Here is a 20,342-nt window from a genome sequence, read left to right as displayed (position 1 = left end):
TATTTTCAAGTTGGTGGGGCAACAGCAAGTCTCTACTAGCCAAAGTGATACCCAGAGAGTGGATTCCCAAAGACCTAACTGCTCAAATGGGGTCAGAATTTGTGTTTTCAGTCTTAAATACTTCCTTTTCTTAAAGATTTGATAAGTGCACAGCTAGGGAAATGTAGATAATATCCTGTTTTAGGTGGTAATTGGCAATCTTTGAAACAAACAAAAGGCCCTCCTGTATTATGAGTTGGTGGAAGCTACGCTCCAGGTCCTTACTGCATGACTGGAAAATTCAGAACTGTTTATTAAATAATCAGATCTTACCACTAAAACGATAAGTTGAATCGAACTGAAAAAAAACTAAAATGCTCATGATTCTAGGAAAAGTTGGAATTATGCAAACTTTAAAGCAAAAGATCAGATATTAATATTAATTGGTGATTGTACGTTCTGCAAGTGCATGCACTACTTCAAAATAAGCATTCAAATCTGGTTTGCACAACTGCAGAGAGAAGTTTGTAAGACTCGTGAATATGTCCTGACTTGCCGCTAGTCTGCTGATAGCCTCACTCTTTGGCAAACATGGTGAATCTGTCTGCATTTGAACTGGAAGCTGTTTGGGATTCCCCTCTAAACATCAGTTATGGCTCAAAACCCACCTTCTCTCTCCCTTCATAGATCATGTTGCCCACAAAATGAATTAAACACTCCTTAACCTGATGCTAATTTGACAGAGATTACTTCTGATTTATTATCATTCTGCTCACCTTTGTGTAATTAGTGTTTGCTATAATTTTTTCCCACTTTTGGAACCTAAAAGTTGACTGACAATTTTTCCTCAGTGCAGCTTGCTTCTTATATTATCTCAGGGAAACAAAGAAAATTTTACTGCTTTTTAAAATAGAAGACTTTAGCAAATACAATCTTGTCACTTTTTTGGATAATGTTTGAAAGATGGTAAGTAGTAAAGATTAATGTTCATTTTATTACAGAATAAGGCTATGTATTTTTCACTGAGCTATTTTAAGAAAAGAGGTTATAGTTAGTATATTAGATTGCTTATAAATATTTTCATGTATCATTTTCGTCAGAGGGGCTAGATAAGCCTTATATTGGATAAGGTCTTATTCTACTTAGATTTATAGGTCAGAAATTTGAAGCTATTTGTAGCACACACCTTAAAGCCTCTAAAAGTTCTTCCCACCAAAATATGTATGATTATACTCACTGGATAGCAATACCTGGGGCTCAAAACAGTATTCCATATCTTACACGTTGTTGGGAGAAATGCTAATTCAACTGAGAGTGGTAGTTACATAGAAGTAAGGTGGAAGGCATAGCATACTAATCTATCTCAAACTAAGAGGCAAAGGATGGGCTGTGGTAATCTCTTATTGCAAACACCCTTTTGGATGACGTACCCAGAAATAGCCCCAGTTCATTCCAGTGGAACCAAGTCATCCCAAGTGAGTGCCGGCAGAACAGGGTGTGTGCTCCTTCAGAAAGGGGAGTGGCAGCTTTCTAATATTTGGCAGTTAGGGTCTATGAGAATGGTTGCAATCGGGAAGATCAGGAGAAGTTTGGAAAAGAAACGTGTTAATGATAGAACAGTCAGGGGAAAAGATTATAGAAGGGTGTGTCCATGTGGAACTGATAATCATGGTAGCTTGGTTTTTATGGATTAGCTACATATTGACCCTAAATGAGCTTGGGAAGCTTGAGAAATAGATAGGAATTGACTGCCTAAAGCAGAAGAGAAGCAGGCAGGATTGACTCTGAGAGTCGTCTCCCTGGAGGAGGAGAGGCTAAAGCTACGGAGAATCCTGACTTACCAAACACTAGTGAAATCTTTGTGAAAATTATGTGATCCATCTCATTTATTACTCATTTAATTTGGAGCCTGAGGTTCATCAATGGAATGGATACTATAATTTGCAATGTTTAAGTGACAATAGTATTAGATAATTTTTTTTTTTTTTTAAGAAAGGGGAAATTTTTAAAATTGTTTCTTTTTACTGTTCAGTTTGCTTTTTTTTCTTTTTTTTTTTTTTAAAGATTTTATTGGGGAAGGGGAACAGGACTTTATTGGGGAACAGTGTGTACTTCCAGGACTTTTTTCCAAGTCAAGTTGTTGTCCTTTCAATCTTAGTTTGGAGGGTGCTGTTCAGCTTCAAGTTGTCCTTTCAGTCTTAGTTGTGGGGGACGCAGCTCAGCTCCAGGTCCAGTTGCCGTTTTTCTAGTTGCAGGGGGCGCAGCCCACCATCCCCTGTGGGAGTCGAACCGGCAACCTTGTGGTTGAGAGGACGCACTCCAACCAACTGAGCCATCCAGGAGCTCAGCAGCAGCTCAGCTCAAGGTGCCGTGTTCAATCTTAGTTGCAGGGGGCGGAGCCCACCATCCCTTGCGGGACTTGAGGAATTGAACTGGCAACCTTGTAGTTGAGAGCCCACTGGCCCATTTGGCAATTGAACCGGTAGCCTTTGGAGTTACAAGCATGGAGCTCTAACCACCTGAGCCACCGGGCCGGCCCTAGATAAAGTTTTAAAGGGCCAGAGGGCCCAATAGTTACTCACGGAAAAATTTTTTTAAGCGAAATCATCATTTAATAGTGCTCTAATTCTCACATGCCATTTGGGAATCTGGCTCCATTTCATCACTCACCTACAGCAAGATGATAAAAAAATAAGCTAATATTATTTCGTAGCCAATGTTTATGAGCTCTTACAAGGTGCTAGGACATATGCTAACTGCTTTATGTGCATCACACTTAATCCTCATAATAGCCTTCAAGGGTAGTTGCTGTTATTACTTCTAGTTAGTAAGTAGAAGAACCAAGACTTGAATCCAGGCAAGCTGACGCTAGAGCCCCCACTGTTAGCAACGTACATAAAACTGAGTTTATTTAATACAAAAGAATGTCCTTTATTCTGAGATTATGTCCATTCTAACTTTTAATACTAACATATTTTATATGAAATGGTGGTGATAGAAGATAAAAGGTTTGGGTTTGTTTGTTTAAGAAATCTTTATCTTGCAAAATAAAAACTAAGCAACTCAATGACAGCACTTCTCCCTAGGGTTGTTTTGTTTTTTGTTTTATTTAAAGTTCTTTTGCTGGTTTGTGATATCCAAGTCTGAGAACCACTGGTCAGAAAAGTGGAACGCTTATAATTTTGAATGTTCTTTAGAGGTTTTTCACTTGATTTATTTCCTAATGCATTTAATTCTGTCAATCCTCACCTGTCTGGCATCTGACCACAAATCATACTTTCATCCTTTGGACAGATATCTACTGTGAAACAATTAAAATGCAGCTTTGTGGTTCATATTGTAGGGAATCATTAAAAATACTTTATACGCGGGGTCTAGAATGAGCTACAGACAAGTCTTATACTACATGCTTTACTGAATGTAGTCCTGTACCGAGGTTCCAGTATCTCATGCACTTCAATCCTTAGTAAACATGGCATTGTCATGTGCTATGTTTATTTCTTTGGCATTTTATATCATTCGTACCTTTAGTAATAGCTATTACTTGATGATATATTAGTAAACATTAATACTTTTCATTATCAGTAACACTTGGAGAACAAGAGTAGCCCTGCTAGAGAGGAACGAACAGGGAAACCAAATAAAGACAGTGTCTGGCCTACTTGCTTTTCCTACCTGTAATCGTCACTGTGTGTTTTATTTATCTGTATGCTGTTGGTGACTTTCTTATCCTTGTTGGTAATTTGTTCAACATCCTAGTTTTACAGTTGTTTGATGTCCTCATTTCCATGAAACTTTCCTTCGCTCCTTGCTTCTCAGCCACCCACTCTTGGGTCAGACCCACAACGGTGGCATTACCGACAGTCACCACTTCTGGGATGTCGTGTTAAGCATCCTGCTCTCTAGCCACCTCCTGTTGTCCCTTGCTTACTTCTAGCATGCCCATCATTCCAACTTCAGCAAGTTGGATCCCTCGGGACCCTGCAGTTAATTTACTCTGTCACTTTCCAGCCTTTTTGTCCTCTCTTCCCTCTACCCAGCCAAGATTCCATGGTCTCCCACATTTATCTTCCTTACATACACCCTAATGGCCTTGCTCCTCACTTTCTACGCGTGTCAAAGGCCCCCAGTGTGTCTCAGCTACCTGCCCACTCTGTATCAACACCCAGACGATTAAATATGGCTTTAGAAAAGCACAAAACCATGACGTCTGATCTCACTTTAAACTTAAGAACCAAATCTCAAGTGGGCCCTCAGTATGTCTTGGAATCAGTAATTCCTGGTATTCCTTGTGTGTTTTCCTGGTCTAGTCACTTACTCTCCTACTCCCTGAGATGACTAGTTCTTCATTTTCTTGAAAGCGGCAACACTGCCTCTTCTCTTCTTTCATCTTCACTAGTAGCTGATTTCCTGGAATCTTCATTTCACTGAGCAAATGGAAGGAGTCACTCTCCCACTGCCAGATGTAGCGTTTGTTGAATGAGTGAAATGATATCCCAGCGCTTCATTTACAACTATGTGCAAATATAATTAGCAACTTAAATTCCAAAACCACACGTGTAAATCTATTTTTGACCGTTTCGGAATATGCTTTTCACTACCACCTTCCTTTATGTTACTATAACCAAGAGTTGTATGTTTGCCTCATTCAAATAAAATTAGGGAATTTTAAGAAGATGATTAACAGGAGGAGTTAGTAAAACAAGCAGTTAAGTAACTGAATATAGTAAAATGCACTGGAACTACATTTTATTTGATTATATTATTAGCCCATAATAATTCTTATATAAGTTACAAAGGAAGGAGAAAAGATGCAAATGACTTAGAAATGAAAATTAAAGCGTCAAACTTTGTGGAAAGTAGAAGAAAAATGTTAATAAATATTAGACCTCATATTTTGGATGAGAAAATTAGGCAATAGAATTGAGCTATAAATGTTGATTTCAAATTAAATTAATTTAATATTGTTATTTACCTCATGTTGCTAAACTTTAAGATTGTTTTGGGGGAAAAAAGGAGATGGTTAGAACCAAAAAAGCCAATATTCTATTGCCAGCTTTGATGAAATTTATAATTATAGAATTGAGTAAGAATCTACACCTTACCTAACACTGTAAGTTGCTCATCTAATTACCACAAAGAGGAGAGTCCCTCCGTGGCCTGAATTTCCTATGCTGAGTTCACTTACCTAACAGTATGTGTCTGCTCAGGCACATTTCCCCACACGTTTTCCCAAACCTTTACCAAGTTTCCCAATATCATCTCATCCCTCATTTTATAGATGACCTAAGCCCCTACTGCACGTAGTAAACAGAACCCCACAGGTAAAACCTCAGCTTACTTCCTCTTCTGCCCTTTGTTAACTGGTCTCATAATAAGATTCCGTCTCCCTGAATCCCCCCTGTGTTACCAGAGTTCCTGCAAGTGTGGTCTCCGGCTGTTCCTGCTTGTACTGCTTAGCTCCTTTCTCACCTCATTCGGAAATTATCCGACCCAGTCTAAGACCCTGTGACCCAGATCAGCATGAACTTCCTGCTTTTTCAACGTATTATTCTTTCCTCCAGGCCTCATCCTCTATCTCTGCGGCATGTGTCCCTGTTGTCACAAAAAGTGGCTTTTCATGTGCCTAGAGCAGGCATTCAAAAATATTGAACTAATAGTTCTGATATCTTTTCTGAGCTGTCAGCCCATATATATATATATATATATATATATATATATATATAGTCTGTGCATACATACATATGTATATAATATATGTATTTGTAACAGCAGTAGGGATTTTTTTATTAGTTTCAGGTGTATAAAAAAACATAGTGATTAGACATTTACACACCTCATAAAGTGATCACCCCAACAAGTCTACTACCCACCTGACACCGTACATACCTATTATAATACCATTGACTATATTCCCTATGCTGTACTTTACATTTCATGGACATATTATTTTTGAAATTATAGTTGACATACAGTATTATCAGCCTATATATTTAATGGACATTACTGCTTGAATCTCAAATGCCTTATAGCCAAGAACAAAGTTAGGGTTTCCTCTGCCTCCTCTTGCTGTCTTCTTGGTTACCCCCCAGGTTATCCTCATGTTACCCCTGTGCCCGGGCTACGTACCGTAAGGTCATCCTTGACTCCTCTTTCTCTTTTTTCCTTTGGCGTCTTAAGTTCTGATGAGTGTCTCCCACACCTTCCTTTCTTTTCTGCTACTATTGCCTCTTTGCATTCCTAGTCTCTTGTCTGGATTACTTCAGTTGTACATTCAGGAGGTTTTAATTTGGGTTCCATGAATGGACGTCAGAGGATCTAAGAATTCCCTCAATAATGTGCAAATTTTTTGTACATGTGCATTTTTCTGGGGAGTTACTTTAGACTATTCCATAGTAAAGAAAGTGAGAGAATGAGAGAATATGACCATTTCGACAAGTCACTTTCACTGATTTCTCCTTTTTCTATGCCTGCCCTTTGCTATTTAGTTTCCTAACCCAGGTCACTGATCTCCAAGTAGTGAGGGGGCATGTAAGACATAAGGAAAGAAAAAGGAACAGCAATCAGTACAGCTCAGCAGTGAGACAGCCCAGCAGCCAGAGATCAAGGCTCCCCAGCAGCAGAGACGTGCTTTCATGTCCTGCAGAAGCTCAGGAGAAAGCTGGGGCATCAGCAGGGGCATCAGTAGGGAGGTGTCCTCCTGAGCCCTCTGGACCCATTTGTTCATGTGCTTCCAAAGGACTTGGAGGGATGTTAAAGCTTAATTGGTGAAAACCCAGAGCCAGCCAGGGAGGCAGTGTCCTCAGAAAAAGGTTAAGAACATTCCTCCAACTAGACTTCCACCCTCTGCCTCTTTGTTCACTAGTCCTTCCTCCACTTTGCCGCCAGAGTTCGTTTTTAAACACATATCTTATTGTGCACCTTCCCTGATGAAAAACCTCCGGTTTTTACGAAACATATTACAAACTCCTGGGCATGCTATCAAGGCCTTCCGTAGTCAGGAACCCGTCAGCCTCATCTGCAGGCACTCCCCTCTCCTCACTTCCAAGGCTGAGCCACAACAGGTTACTACTGGCTGTTTCGAGAGGACAGCTTCTACGTCCATACCTCTGTGCCTTTGATCATCCCCGTGTCTCTCTTCAGGGAGCCATTTCCTCTCCGTTGCCCAACCAGGAACCTCCTACTATCCTTGGAAGCCTAGAGTGAATGTTACGTCTTCTCCTATGTCCAGCCCTGATTTTCTGCCCTCACCCTGACAGAGTCAGTCTCTCTTGGCCAGGTTCCAAAAACGTTTCATGCACATCTCTGATACTGTCATATTATATTGTAGATAACCTATTTTTGTTTCTGTCTTTCCTACTAAACCAGGAATGCCCCGCAGGTAGGGACGGCCTTTTTCATGTTTGTATCCCTAACACCTAGTTTCATGCCTAGTCCAAACAGGAGCTTAACACACTTTTGTTGAATGGAATTACTTATGAAGAGTTTTTATGACTCATTTAAAATTAGAGACCAATGCTTATTTAATAAGTCAGAATAGGCTATAATAATAATAGTAATAACAAAGTCCCATTTCCACTGCTTATTCAAGTAACTGCTTCCTTTGTGGAAGTGAATTTTAAAAATCTTCACATGTCAGTGTATATTTTTGATGTGCTTTCTTGAGGTCCTAAAAGAATTATAATTCTAATGCAGAGTAGAGCCTCCGTGACATTTCTGTTGATATTATATTGAATAGATTCTGTCATTTCAGAGATCTGTATTATGTATAAGTTCCAAGGATATACATTCTATTTCTCTCTCTCAAACTCCCTGATAATATTTTGTGAATTATTTATTTATTGTATAAGGTTGGAGTCAATTTAATTCAAAACACATTAAATTTAACATTTTACATATATAGCAAACAGTTACAGCATTAAGATTCTAGTATTTATATATTATGTAGTTTGTTTTGCTAAATTTTCCCAGTCATTGCAAATATGTTTTTTAGGTATTTAAGTTTGTTTAGCTATGAAAGTAAACGCTGTTCCATAAATTAAGAGCTTTAAATAAATTTTTAAAAATGGTTTTCTCTCCGTCATTTTCTTTGAATGTTTTAGGAAAAGAATCCACAATTTACTTATTCACACATTTATTGAGTACATGTTATGTGCTAGGCATTATGCTACATGTTTGCAATTCAAGATTGATGAGACAGTACTTGCCCTTGAATAGTTAGTTCACTGTCTAATGGAGTAGAAAGTATATCCACAAACAATTGTAATTTAAACCTTGGAGGAGAAGAAGGAAATTCATCCTCTGAGAACCAGTGTTGAGGTGAGAATAGATATGTGTGCAGATAAATTTGTAGATACAGAATCAGGGAGCTGAAGGGGGTCCATACCTAATAGTCTTTAACAAAAAAATGCACAGTAGGAATCTAGGTCATTTTTAAGAATTAATGGCATGGGGTAGCACTTGAGAATAGTGAAGATTGGGATAATTGCTAAGGGCAATGGGAGATGAACTAACTGAAACAAGTAAAGGGTGGCATGCAGTATTGAGAGAGCAGAGAGAGTAGAACTGAATTTGAGTTGCATGAAATTGTGAGGATGTCAGCACAGTGGTATAATTTTCTCTGGCTGTGCTCTGTGGCCAATGTGTGTGTGCAATAAAACCATATTGTTGTATTCATTGCTCATGGGATGGGTATACCGGAAGTATAAGAAGGCCAATGAGTTAAGAGTCCTTGAAAGAAAGTCTGGCTTAATATGGCAGGAAGTATGGTTAGGAGGAAGTTGATAAACTTGGCGAAAGTTAAGAAACTGGAGATGAGGATAAGGCCTGGTACTGTGTAGATACTCAGCAAATCTTCATTTTTTTCTTCCTGGCTCTCCTCTCTGTGTACCTGTTTCACCACCACCATGACCTACCTCTGCAGGTGGTTTATATATATGAGTATACCAAGCCAACTGTTACCAACCAACAAGTGTTACCAGTCGGCTTGGAGGGGAAATTAGGAGGCAGGTTCCGAAGTCTTCATCACATGTGTCCCAGTGACTTGGATGCTTGGTGGTATTAACCTCTCGGTGCAGCTCATGGCTTTTCTTCTTATCTCCTACCACTCGTGCTTGAAGGGAAAGACATTTTATTAGGCCATGGTTCTTAGGACAGGAATTTACTCTGTAATGAGAAGGGTTAAGACTAAGCCTTCAAGGGTTTCCACTGAATTTCCCTTGTCTCTACAAGCCTTTCCATAAGCACAGATCTCATTACTTTTCAGGAATTTAAAAAGGAGGCTTTTTTTGACATAATGATAGAAGCAATGACCATACTGGCAACACAAAGAGTCTTCCTCCTCAGAATCTAAAATTTCTGGTAGAATTAGTTGTATCTTGTAATGTCTTTTATGTGAGTTATTAAATGTATTGTCATAATTTTTTCTTAAAGATATAATTTTTAAGGCTTTCATTCCAAATGAGGACCAGCTATTTTCCATGAAAACACGTGATTTATATTCCATTGCCAGAAATTTTCTTTTTCGCCTGTAGTTTTGAGTGTAACACTGAAACCTAATAGTTCATTATTTTACAGAGTGCTTTTATGGTCTAGGATAAAGAAAAAACTCACTAAAAAGTCATGCATCTTAACCATGAAACTGCTGGAAAGGTGAGAATTCCTAGAGTGAATAAACAGAAACCATAGGTCATCTTAATCTTAAGAAATGGAGTAAATGCTCATGTAGAGCTGGCTAGAGAAATCCTGGGAAGTCTATGTCATTAGTCTTGCTGTTTTGCTAGTGTTAGTGATACTTTCAAGGCATTTAAGCAAAACTTATCTAGAAAAGAATTGAATCCTGTTCTGTTGAAACTTCATCTTCATCTGGGTGGTTCTGGGAAAACATCCGCCTCACTTGGCATCAGTCACCTGGAGTAGGACATTCACCTTTATACACAGTCTAACATCTATCTGGAGCCTATGGATTGCTCTGTACCATCTAACTTAGGCATGTTTGCCCTTTCTTCAAGTGCTTGTATTGACAGGTAAACCTGTCATTTCTATGACTAAGATAGAGGTTCCATAGCTTACTGTATCATAGATTTGTGTTAGATTAAATTTACCTAAAAAAAGATCTTCCCCCTCCACCCTGCCCCGACTTTAAGGAATAATGACAAATAAGTAATAGTTCATAATTAGATGTCTAGTTCAAAGAGACATTTTCAAAGTTAAAAGTATTTGTTCTAAATGATAGTTCAAAGATACTTTTCCAAAGACCTTCAATTGGCAGCTTTCCCCTTTAGGTATTGGTACTGGTATAGGAATTATTTCTGGATTTTCTATTAAAAAGAACTTTAGTTGTTCATGGTTGTTCTGTTCATGGCACGTGGATATTAATATATGTTAATGGCATCACTGTATTTTTCATAATGTGTATATGAAGAAGAAAAAAGAAAGAAAACTTTCCTTTAGCTGTTTGTCTTGGATTTTAGTTAGTTGACATAAGACTGTTTTCTTCTCTTTTTTAGGTTGCAAACATGTTAAAGGCATCCTGTTGTATGGGCCCCCAGGTTGTGGTAAGACTCTCTTGGCTCGGCAGATCGGCAAGATGTTGAATGCAAGAGAGCCCAAAGTGGTCAATGGGCCGGAAATACTTAACAAATATGTGGGAGAATCAGAGGCCAACATTCGCAAACTCTTTGCTGATGCCGAAGAGGAGCAAAGGAGGGTAATGTTAATATAATTCAATAAAAGTTTCTTATCACTTACATGATGAATGAAACCCAGAGTTATGGCGGAAAACTTGTTACTGTGATCTGTGTTTTGAAAAACTTACAGGTAAAATTTATTTAGTGCCAAGATACATCATTGAACCAGGGATAATGGGGGATTTACGTGATGTGAGCAGATGCCGTTATCCACATGTTCATAATACAAAGGTAGATGATTGTATAAGCCAAAGGTTTTACCAAAACAGATCATGAATATATTTTTAGGTGACACTTTTAGTCCGCATTACTTCCAGAGATTTGAACTCATCCTTTGGAAAAGGAGGAAATTAAATCCATAAAGGGAATTATGTAGAGTTGTGTACCATGTTTCCCTGAAAATAAGACCTAGCTGGACAATCAGCTCTAATATTATATTATATTATATTATATTATATTATATTATATTATATTATATTAATTATATTAATTATATTATATTATATTATATTATATTATATTATATTATATTATATTATATTATATAAGGCCCGGTCTTATATTATAGTAAAATAAGACCAGGTCTTATATTAATTTTTGCTCCAAAAGACACATTATAGCTGATTGTCCAGCTAGGTCTTATTTTCAGGGAAACATGGTATATGTAAGGTCCGTGTGCAGATAGCCAGCTTATCACTGAGTCAACTCAGTTGTAGAGTAACAGTATGAGTTGTTAGGTCTCAAAGGCAAGCTTGATTTGGGTCTTAGAAAAAAAATTAATTAAGAATCAAACCAGAATTTACTAATTATGATGGTTAATTATCTGTGTAAATTTGACTGGGTCCCAGGGTGCCCTGACATTTGGTTAAACATTATTGTGGGTGTGTCTGTGAGGGTATTTCTGGATGAGATTACCATGTAAATCAGTAGACTGAGTAAAGCAGTTGCCCTCCCTGATGTGGGTAGGCTCCATCCAATCACTTGGAGGCCTGAATAGAACAGAAAGATCTGCAGATTTTGGGACTTGACAGCCCCCATAATTGGGTTAGCCAATGCCTTATAATTAACCTCTCTATAGCTAGCTAGTTAGATAAATAGAAATCTAGATATAGATCTTTATATAGATATATATTTTTTCAGTTGACTAATTATATTAGTATATCTATATCAGTATATCTATATATTTTCAGGTAACTAATACAATGGATCTGTAGATGTCTATGGATCCAATAGGCTCTGTTTCACTGGAAAACCCAGACTAATACCCTCATATTAACATATTTGTTTCATTGACAGAAAATTTTAAAATAATGCCATGGTATTTCTGTTTCTGCCAATACAGTAGACTAAGCAACCTTCCTTCTACAAATGCCTTCATATACTGGTAAAATATAATTAAAATTTTAAATGCATAACTGAATTCTCAGGAAAGAAAAGGAAACCTCCAGAAATGAAAAGAAAACTCTGAAATTAGAGTGGCAAAGATATGAGTTGCAGCTTTTGGTATTGGTAATGAATTTGTTTGGGTTTTAGCACCCACTGCGGGAAGAAAATGAGTCCTTGAACCCACTTAAGGTATGGACTATGAACTGGAATCTTCAAAGGAGTTGTGTCATCAGTGAAAAGAATGAACTAGAAAATATCTGCCTACCAGCACAGAAAAATAACAAAAAAATTTAACTAACAAAATCAGCTAACAATCTGCCTGGGTTTTGGAGTGGGAGCTGAGGAACCACCCTAGCAATTCTAAACTGTGGACCCTTTACTGAAGCTTAGGATTAAAACACACACACACACACACACACACACACACACACACACACACACACATCATCTGTAGTCTGAGGCCCCCAAGCTGAGAAACTAATTTAAAAATGAATCCTGGGCTAATGATACCATGGGATTGTTAGATATAAGCAAGCCCCAAGGGATGTGCCAGCAACTCAGGCCACAAGAGAGTCTCAGAGGGGAAGCTAAAAATAGCTTCAATAAATGGCAAAGATCATCATCAAAATTTAAAGCTCAGCAACCATGGGCCAACTGCGGCCCATGATCCATTGTTAATTGGCCTGCAGCAAATTCCAAAAATATATTTAGTTTACTTAAATAAACCAGGTGAGGCAATGCGCACTTCACCTCGAGTGAGTGGCCCGGCTGTTTGTGTATTTTACCACATATGGCCCTTGGTAAAAAACGTTGAAAAAAGTTTGGACACCCCTGATCTAGGGGGAGAATGGAAGTCCAGGAGAAAAGGTCCTGATTGATGGAGGCCCAGAAAACAAATGGGTACTTTCTTTGGAGATATTAGCCATTGCTGAAGGGTGCTGATAAATAGCTATGCAGCCCTTTTGATAGGCTAATGGAAGTAATGGAGGCAGAGATTAGGGCCTATGGCCCACAAAGAGGGTACACTTGATGAACATGCCTCATTTTCAGTTGGGACCCTGGCAGGCTACACCATAGGAGCAAAGGTTAACTAGAAGTAGATATGCTGTCAAAAAGGCTGTAGATCAGCTTTGAATCATGTCATTCTCTAAAATTAGATTGAGGGTTCCTAAATCACTAGTGCCCCCAGGCATCAGGCAATCGTACATCTTTCCTGGAGGAAGGTAATATCATTCAAGACCACAAATTCTTTCTGTAGTTTGCAAATGCAGAAACAACCAGATACACAAACAACATGAGGAAAGAGAAACAAAAGAGGATAGAAATTGGGCCTCTGGATATTGGAATTTTCAGATGCAGACTTTTAAAATAACTATTATCACATTCAAAGAGAAACAAAATTGAGGATTTTGGCAGAGTATTGGAAACAAAAAAAAAGTCAAATGGAAATTCTAGGAATAAAAAATTTAGTAACAAATTAACTCAAGTGGATAGGTTTCAACAGCAGGTTAGACACATCTGAAGAGAGAATTAGTGAACTGAAAGATGTTAGACAAAAATAACCAGAGACAAAGGATGAAAGGAATGAGAAAGATAGAAAATACCATAAGGATGTGTTTAAAGGTCCAGATAGTCAAGAAGAAGGAGGATGGGGCAAAAGCAGTATTTGAAGAGTATTTACTCATCTAAAACTGATGAGTAAATTCAGTCCATAGATTCTAGAAGTGAAGTGAACCTCAAGCAAGAGAAATATCAAAATTTATAGCTAAAGATAATCATTGTTAAACTGCTGCAAACAGAAAAATCTTAAAAGCAGCTAAAGAATAAAGAAAGATTTCAAATAAGCAACAATTAGTTGGCATCTGTCTTCTTAACAGAAATGATGGAAACCAGAAATCAGTTGAATGCCATTTTTAAGGAGCTGAAAGAGAATAAACTGTCAACTTAGGATTTTATACCAAGTAAATGCATAAATTGTCATGTAAATATATCATGAAGTACTACACAGTAGTGTAAATAAACAGACTATGGCTATATACAGTTGTGAATTTCACAAATAAATGTTGAGCAAAAGAAACCAGACAAAAAAGAATGCTTACTGGATGATTCCATTTGTATAAAGCTCAAAGTATAGTGTTTACCAATGCATGCTCAGGTGGTAAAACTATAAAGGAAAATGAGAAACAATTACCATAAAAATTAGATTGTGTTTACCTATGGAGAATGGTGGGAGAGGGCTATTTCTTGTTACGGTTATGGGATGTTCATTTTGTGACAATTCATTGAGGCATACATTCATATTTTGTGAACTGTTCCTCTATAATGCCATACTTCAGAAAAAAGATTTAAAAAGGTATATTTAAGAAATATTCATTGTATAAAACAACAGTAATAATGATCAATATGATATTTTTTTAAGAATAGAACTAAAATAGAGAATAAAACATGGGAAGTGGAATAAATTCATGTAAGATCCTTCTATTTGGGAAGATAGTAATGTTAATTAATATAAAACTTTAGGTCAAATGTGTATGTGAAAATTGTGTATAACTCAAGTTTTTCCAAAGCATGAGGAGAATCTGGAGAAGGAATAAAGAAAACTCAGATAATTTAGAAGGCAAGAAAGGAATAACAAGACAAAGAAAATGTGAAGATACTGAAAATGTAACTTAAATTCTCTTACAACTGTCAGAAGAATAAGGTACCTAAGATTAAATCTGACAGGAAAATTAAAGGCGAAAATTATAAACATTTTTGAAAATCTTTTTTCAAGTGCTAATAAGTGGTAAGAGAACATGTTCACGTGTGGAAATACTGATATCATAAAAATGACAGTTCTGCCCATTCAATCTGTAAACTCAGTGCTTTTTCAAATCAAGACTAATAGGAATTTTTTGGAATTTGACGTAGTTCTTCTTTCTTCTTCCTACTTCTCTTTTATGCTTGAAGAACCGTGAAAATTTTAGAGAATAATGAAAACTTATTTCATCAGTTATCCAGACTTACTGGAAAGCTGTAGTAGTTGAGAGTGTTATATATTCATGCAAAAATACCAAGGAAACATAATAGAACATAGGAAGAGCTTGCTATATGAAAAGTGACTCTACAAATCAGTGGATAAAGAATAGACTGTTCATGAATGGGGCTGAGATCGTTAGCGCTCTGTTTGTAAATAGACAAAATGCAGTCCCTTTCTCACAACATAGATTTGCAAAAAGCAAAAACAAAACTTACAAGAGCAAACATTTTTAGAAGGAAAAAATAGGCAAAAAGCTTTAAGAATTGAAGCTAAGGAAGAATTTATTAAGATTTAGAAATCAAATCCATAAAAGAAAAAAATGTTAATTTGGCTACATTAATATAAAGATAATTCTGACAAATTACACTAAATACAAATGTCTCAAACAAGAAGATATTTGCAATGCATATAATCCACAAAGAATTAGCATCTTCTATAAAATTCCTGTATAGTACGTAAGAAATTCCTGTATAGTAAGTAAGAAAAAGACAAATACCATAATTTTAAAAACAAAACAAAGCTGGCAAGGGATATAAACAGGCAGTTCTCAGAAGGGGAACCCAACTGAAGATAAGCAAATGAAAAGATGCTCAGGAAAATGCACGGTAAAAGAGACATTTTTATAAACAACCTGGCAAAATTTACAAAGACTAATAACACCAAAAGTTTGTGAGGTTGTGGAGAAACAGAGTCTCATCTACATTACTAGTCATAGTATAAATTAGAAGAGTATATCAAGTGGGTGATATCTTGCAGATTCATTTGACAAGATCTTACAAAAAAGGAGATGCACAAACCCCATGACACCTGAGTTCTACTTCAAGACAGCTACCCTCCAGAAACACTCTTGAACTTGTGCACAAAATGACATGTACCAGAATGTTGATTACTGCACTATTTGTAATGGGAGAAAAAAATAGAAATATCTTGATTCTCCCCCTGTAGGAAATGGAATATACAAATATTAAAGTGAATAATAGATTTACCTGGATCAAATATGAATAACAGAAGCATAACATCTAATGTTTTTTAATCTAGTAAGCTTTACTGAATTTACCCTGTCCTTTCCTACTTTTTCTTAGTCTTGTTGAGGTTAAAAGGGATCAAATAGATGGTTCTTCCATGGTGATGGAAGAGCTGAGTCTGAGTGGTAAACACACCATGTGATATATAGATGATGTGTTACAGAATTGTACACCTGAAACCTACGTAACTTTACTAACAGTTGTCACCCCAATAAACTTTAATTCAAAAAAAATTTTTTTAAACACTGTCTTTTTAACTACCCTTTTAATACTTCAGGTCTGCTTGTTGGGTGCTTAATCATTTCCGTTTTACACAAGAGGGTTTTCTCCCCTGCTTCCCTGCATCCCATTAAGTTCTTGTTCGTGTTCAGGTCTCTGGCCGTTTCAGCCGCATTGGTTCTAGTGGGCAGGGGTCCTGATGGGTGATGCAAGTCCAGTTGCTGATCTCAACTCTTCCGACAGTCCCAGAACCAATTCAGTTTTACAATGCATCCCTAGTACTGCAATATTTTCTACTTCAGATATATCTTTAACACTCAGTATACCAAGAAAAATAGTCATTCACCACTTGCTATCTGAGTTGAAAACTCCTTAAAAATTATTTTTAAGTTATTTTACAAATAATTTACAAGCATACGATTAAAGGGAAGTGAGAGACTATTAAAATATTAAATAAAAGCTTAAATATAGCAAGTCAGATTTTTATTCCGTATTTTCCTGGTTTTGAAGACACACATATATACTCAAATGGGCAGGAGCCTCTCTGAATGTAACTAACTGTTCATCAATTGTCATACATGAACTTGTGTATACTGGTTTTAAATTTCAAATGCATCTCTAATAGATTCTAGCTTATTATTACTTCCGGTTCTTATACTTGCATCAAGACACGATACTTGAAGAATTTAAAAAAATCTTTGGCTCTTAATTTTGTTGAAAACAGAACAGTCCTCAGATGCTCCATACTTGCAAAACATTTTTGGTTTTAGTTGTATACCCCTTATAGAATGGTCCATCCAGTTTTTGATGTCTGTATCATCTGTTTTCTCTGGCTATCTCTCTCTAGTACCTGCCTTCAACATTTGTCTACTTAGAAACCATATCAAGGAAATTTTGATGCACAGATAAAATAAAAGATGAAAAAATACTGTCATGTGTCTTTTTAGAAAGATGAGATGGCCTAGTTTCTTGTCACAGAATATCACACAATGAAGACTTCTTGTTGAATAAGTAACTGAATGAAAATGTCATATTTTCTTCTTGTCCTTAGAAATACATTATTCACTCACTCTTGAGTTTGAGAAAGTTCGTGTAGGATATCATCCTTTAAAGGCACAGAGTCTGAGATTACTTATAATGATCAATTTCACCATCTTCGCTAGTCTCGTGCTACTTCTCACACTTTGCATTCAGATTCAGATTCACATAATTATGAAATATCTTCTCTGTCAATTTTCTTTTTTTGCCATTATGGCCAGGAAATTTTAAAAATCTGAATTCTCAACTGTGTTCAATTAAAACTAAAGTCAGGCAACAAAGATGGTGGATGGTGTCTCCAGACTTCTTTTACACCTTCTTGAAAGATGATGCAGTACTTTGGATGTCAGAGTGATATTTCTTTCACTATTGCATCTTTCTTCTAAGCAGTTCTGTCATTTTTCCATTTTCTTATTATTTTAATCTTTTTTAGCATAGTTGGGAATTGATGAGTAACAATGACATAATTTCTAGAATATTGAAATAGCCTAATGTATCTTAGATTTAAAGAAAGATGCAGTGGACCCATATGGTAATTGCCAAATAGAATGAGTTTTATTTTATTTCTAAAATAATATTTTCTTTTTTGGTGTGTTTGGAAGACATCTAAGAAAAAATTGTCATGAGATATCAATCTTTATAAATAAACTTGCAGACAGTTTAAATATGACACTATTAATGTGATAAAACTGCATTGGTAAATACTTTCTAGGTAGATATTAATCAGAGCCTTTTCAGTGATACCTTTCTCAATTCTTACATCCAGAAATGGCTTGGTAATGACCCCATGGAGGGTATATGTGTGTTACATAATAAAGAAAAGCATCACCTCTGTGATTCTGGACAGTCCAGGCTGACGGAGATGAACACTTGCATATAGGTCAAGCTAGTTAAATATAGAACAGTGGTTTTCGAAGTCTGTTGTCAGGGGCTCAACAGCATCAGCTCTGTTTCTATGGGAGAAGACTTTTCAGTTGCTAAGAACAGAGCCAGAAGCCAGCAAATTGAAGAGGACTGCATTGTAGGAATTTAAACTCTGGTAAAGGGTTTATTGATGATTCAGCTATATTAATCTGTGAACATTAATCTTGACATCTTCCTTACCTGATTTCTCATTTATTGCACTAAGAACTTGGCTTTATTTAAGTAACACACCTGTAAAAATTGATGTTATTGCACTGATGAGGTTGGGGGAAGGGACCTGATGACAGGTCACAAGATTAGTAAGGTTCTGAAAAGGTCAGAATTGTACTGAATTATGTTTAGGGCAGATTGCTCCTGTGATCATTTAATCAAACACAGTGTTCTTTTTGTCTCTGGCTTCCCTTCCACATAGACGATTTTTGAGGTTGGCCTGAGAAGGAAGTCATGATTCCAGTGGCAACATAAGGCACATTGACAGCAACATTCATACCTTATAGCAGCTTTTTGTTTCATGCTGTATTGGCAGACAACCTTGAATAAAAATGGCTTTTAAAAATAATGTAGAATCCCACAGTTTTTTCAGTCACAAACAGGAGTGTTCTTGTTTTGCACCGAAGACGGCAAGACTTAATACCCCACTATGTAGAAGTGTTTGGCACAGCTAAGATTGTAGTTCCAATTCCTCATTCTCAGTGTTTTCTACAGATGGAATGATGAATAGTTTTTGGTGTTGAATTTTTTTTAAACTGCAAGCTATCATTTATCATCAGACATCTGTCCGATAAATATGATATTGAGAAATTAATTTTTTTCAGATTTGAATTTAATTTTTAAAACATTTGTGGAAGGAGAACAATTTGTAAGTAATGTTCAGGAAAAAAAATAATGAAACCTAACCTAAATTTTGGAAACCTTGATGAACACATGGCTTATCATCTTGCGTAGAGTTGCATTAAAGAATGAACAATACTCCAAATATGAAAGGAGAATGTATTATAAGATATTTTATCTGTGGTTCTATTTATTATTATTAAGTAGAATTGACTTTCTTCTGATACAGTCTTTTTTAATTAAAATTTATTGGGGAGACCATGGTTCATAAAATTACATAGGTTTCAAGTGTACAATTCTGTAATACATCATCTATATATCACATTGTGTGTTCACCACCCAGGGTCAGTTCTCTTTCCATCACCATATATTTGACCCCCTTTACCCTCTACTACTATCCCCTCCTGGTACAGTTTTAATGAATTTAGCTCATGTAGTTTCCTGTAACCACTACTAAAATCTAGATACAGAACATTTACGTCACCCCCCAAAATTCCCTCATGCTGTCCCTTTCTGGTCAGTTTGCTAATAACTCCTGGTAACTACTGATCTGTTCTCCATCCTTATAGTTTTGTCTTTTCAAGAAAGTGATATAAATGGGATCATAATGTAACCTTTTGAGACTTGCTTCTTTCACTAAGCATATTTCCTTTGAGATCTGTCCAAGTTGTTGCATGTATCGCACATCTCTTTATGGTTGAGTAGTCTGTTGTATAGATGTACTATAGTTTATTTATCCATTTACCCACGAAAGGGCATTTGGGTTGTTTCCAGTCTGGGGCACTTGTGAGCAGAGCTGTTATAAACCAAGGAGTGAAATTGCTGAATCAACCAGTGTTTTATCTGGTTTTGATTTTTAAAAATACTTTATATACTTAAGTTTGTTTTAGAGCCAGTTTTGTTTTATTTTGTTAATCCTTAGTTGTTTTTTAAAGAAATTTTCTAGAGTGCACTTACCCTTTGATTCCTAATAAGAGACTTAATTACTTAAATATAAATTGTAAGAAGGTACATGTTAACCTAATGAATTATTAACATTTAAAAGTATGTTCATTTATGAAAGTTTCAAAATATATAAACTAATTTATTTTACTGATGACTCTACATCCAATAAACTAAAACAGATCACTATGCAGAAGAAACAGCACCCCTTTGACTGTGTTCTTTTTACAAACTGTGTCTCTCTTCTCACTTTACTGTTAGGAAAAACTAATGTTTGCATGTGATAGAACT

At 36.4% G+C, this 20,342-nt stretch overlaps 1 protein-coding gene across 2 annotated transcripts in view; it reads left to right on the top strand.

Moving 5' to 3' along the window:
• The window catches only part of NSF (N-ethylmaleimide sensitive factor, vesicle fusing ATPase), a 126,797-nt gene that overhangs the window by 51,342 nt on the left and 55,113 nt on the right, over positions 1-20,342 (top strand). For both annotated transcript variants that reach the window (XM_019732985.3, XM_074320757.2), the window contains exon 9: positions 10,488-10,687. In XM_019732985.3, the coding sequence (XP_019588544.1) occupies positions 10,488-10,687 (200 nt within the window). The remainder of the gene's footprint in view (positions 1-10,487; positions 10,688-20,342) is intronic.

Source organism: Rhinolophus sinicus, chromosome 12 (genome assembly GCF_057876585.1).
Source record: "Rhinolophus sinicus isolate RSI-liver-muscle chromosome 12, RSI-T2T, whole genome shotgun sequence".
In the NCBI taxonomy this organism is placed as follows: Eukaryota; Metazoa; Chordata; class Mammalia; order Chiroptera; family Rhinolophidae; genus Rhinolophus; species Rhinolophus sinicus.
Note: the sequence above shows the minus strand (reverse complement) of the source record. Positions and strands in the feature narration are given on the sequence as shown.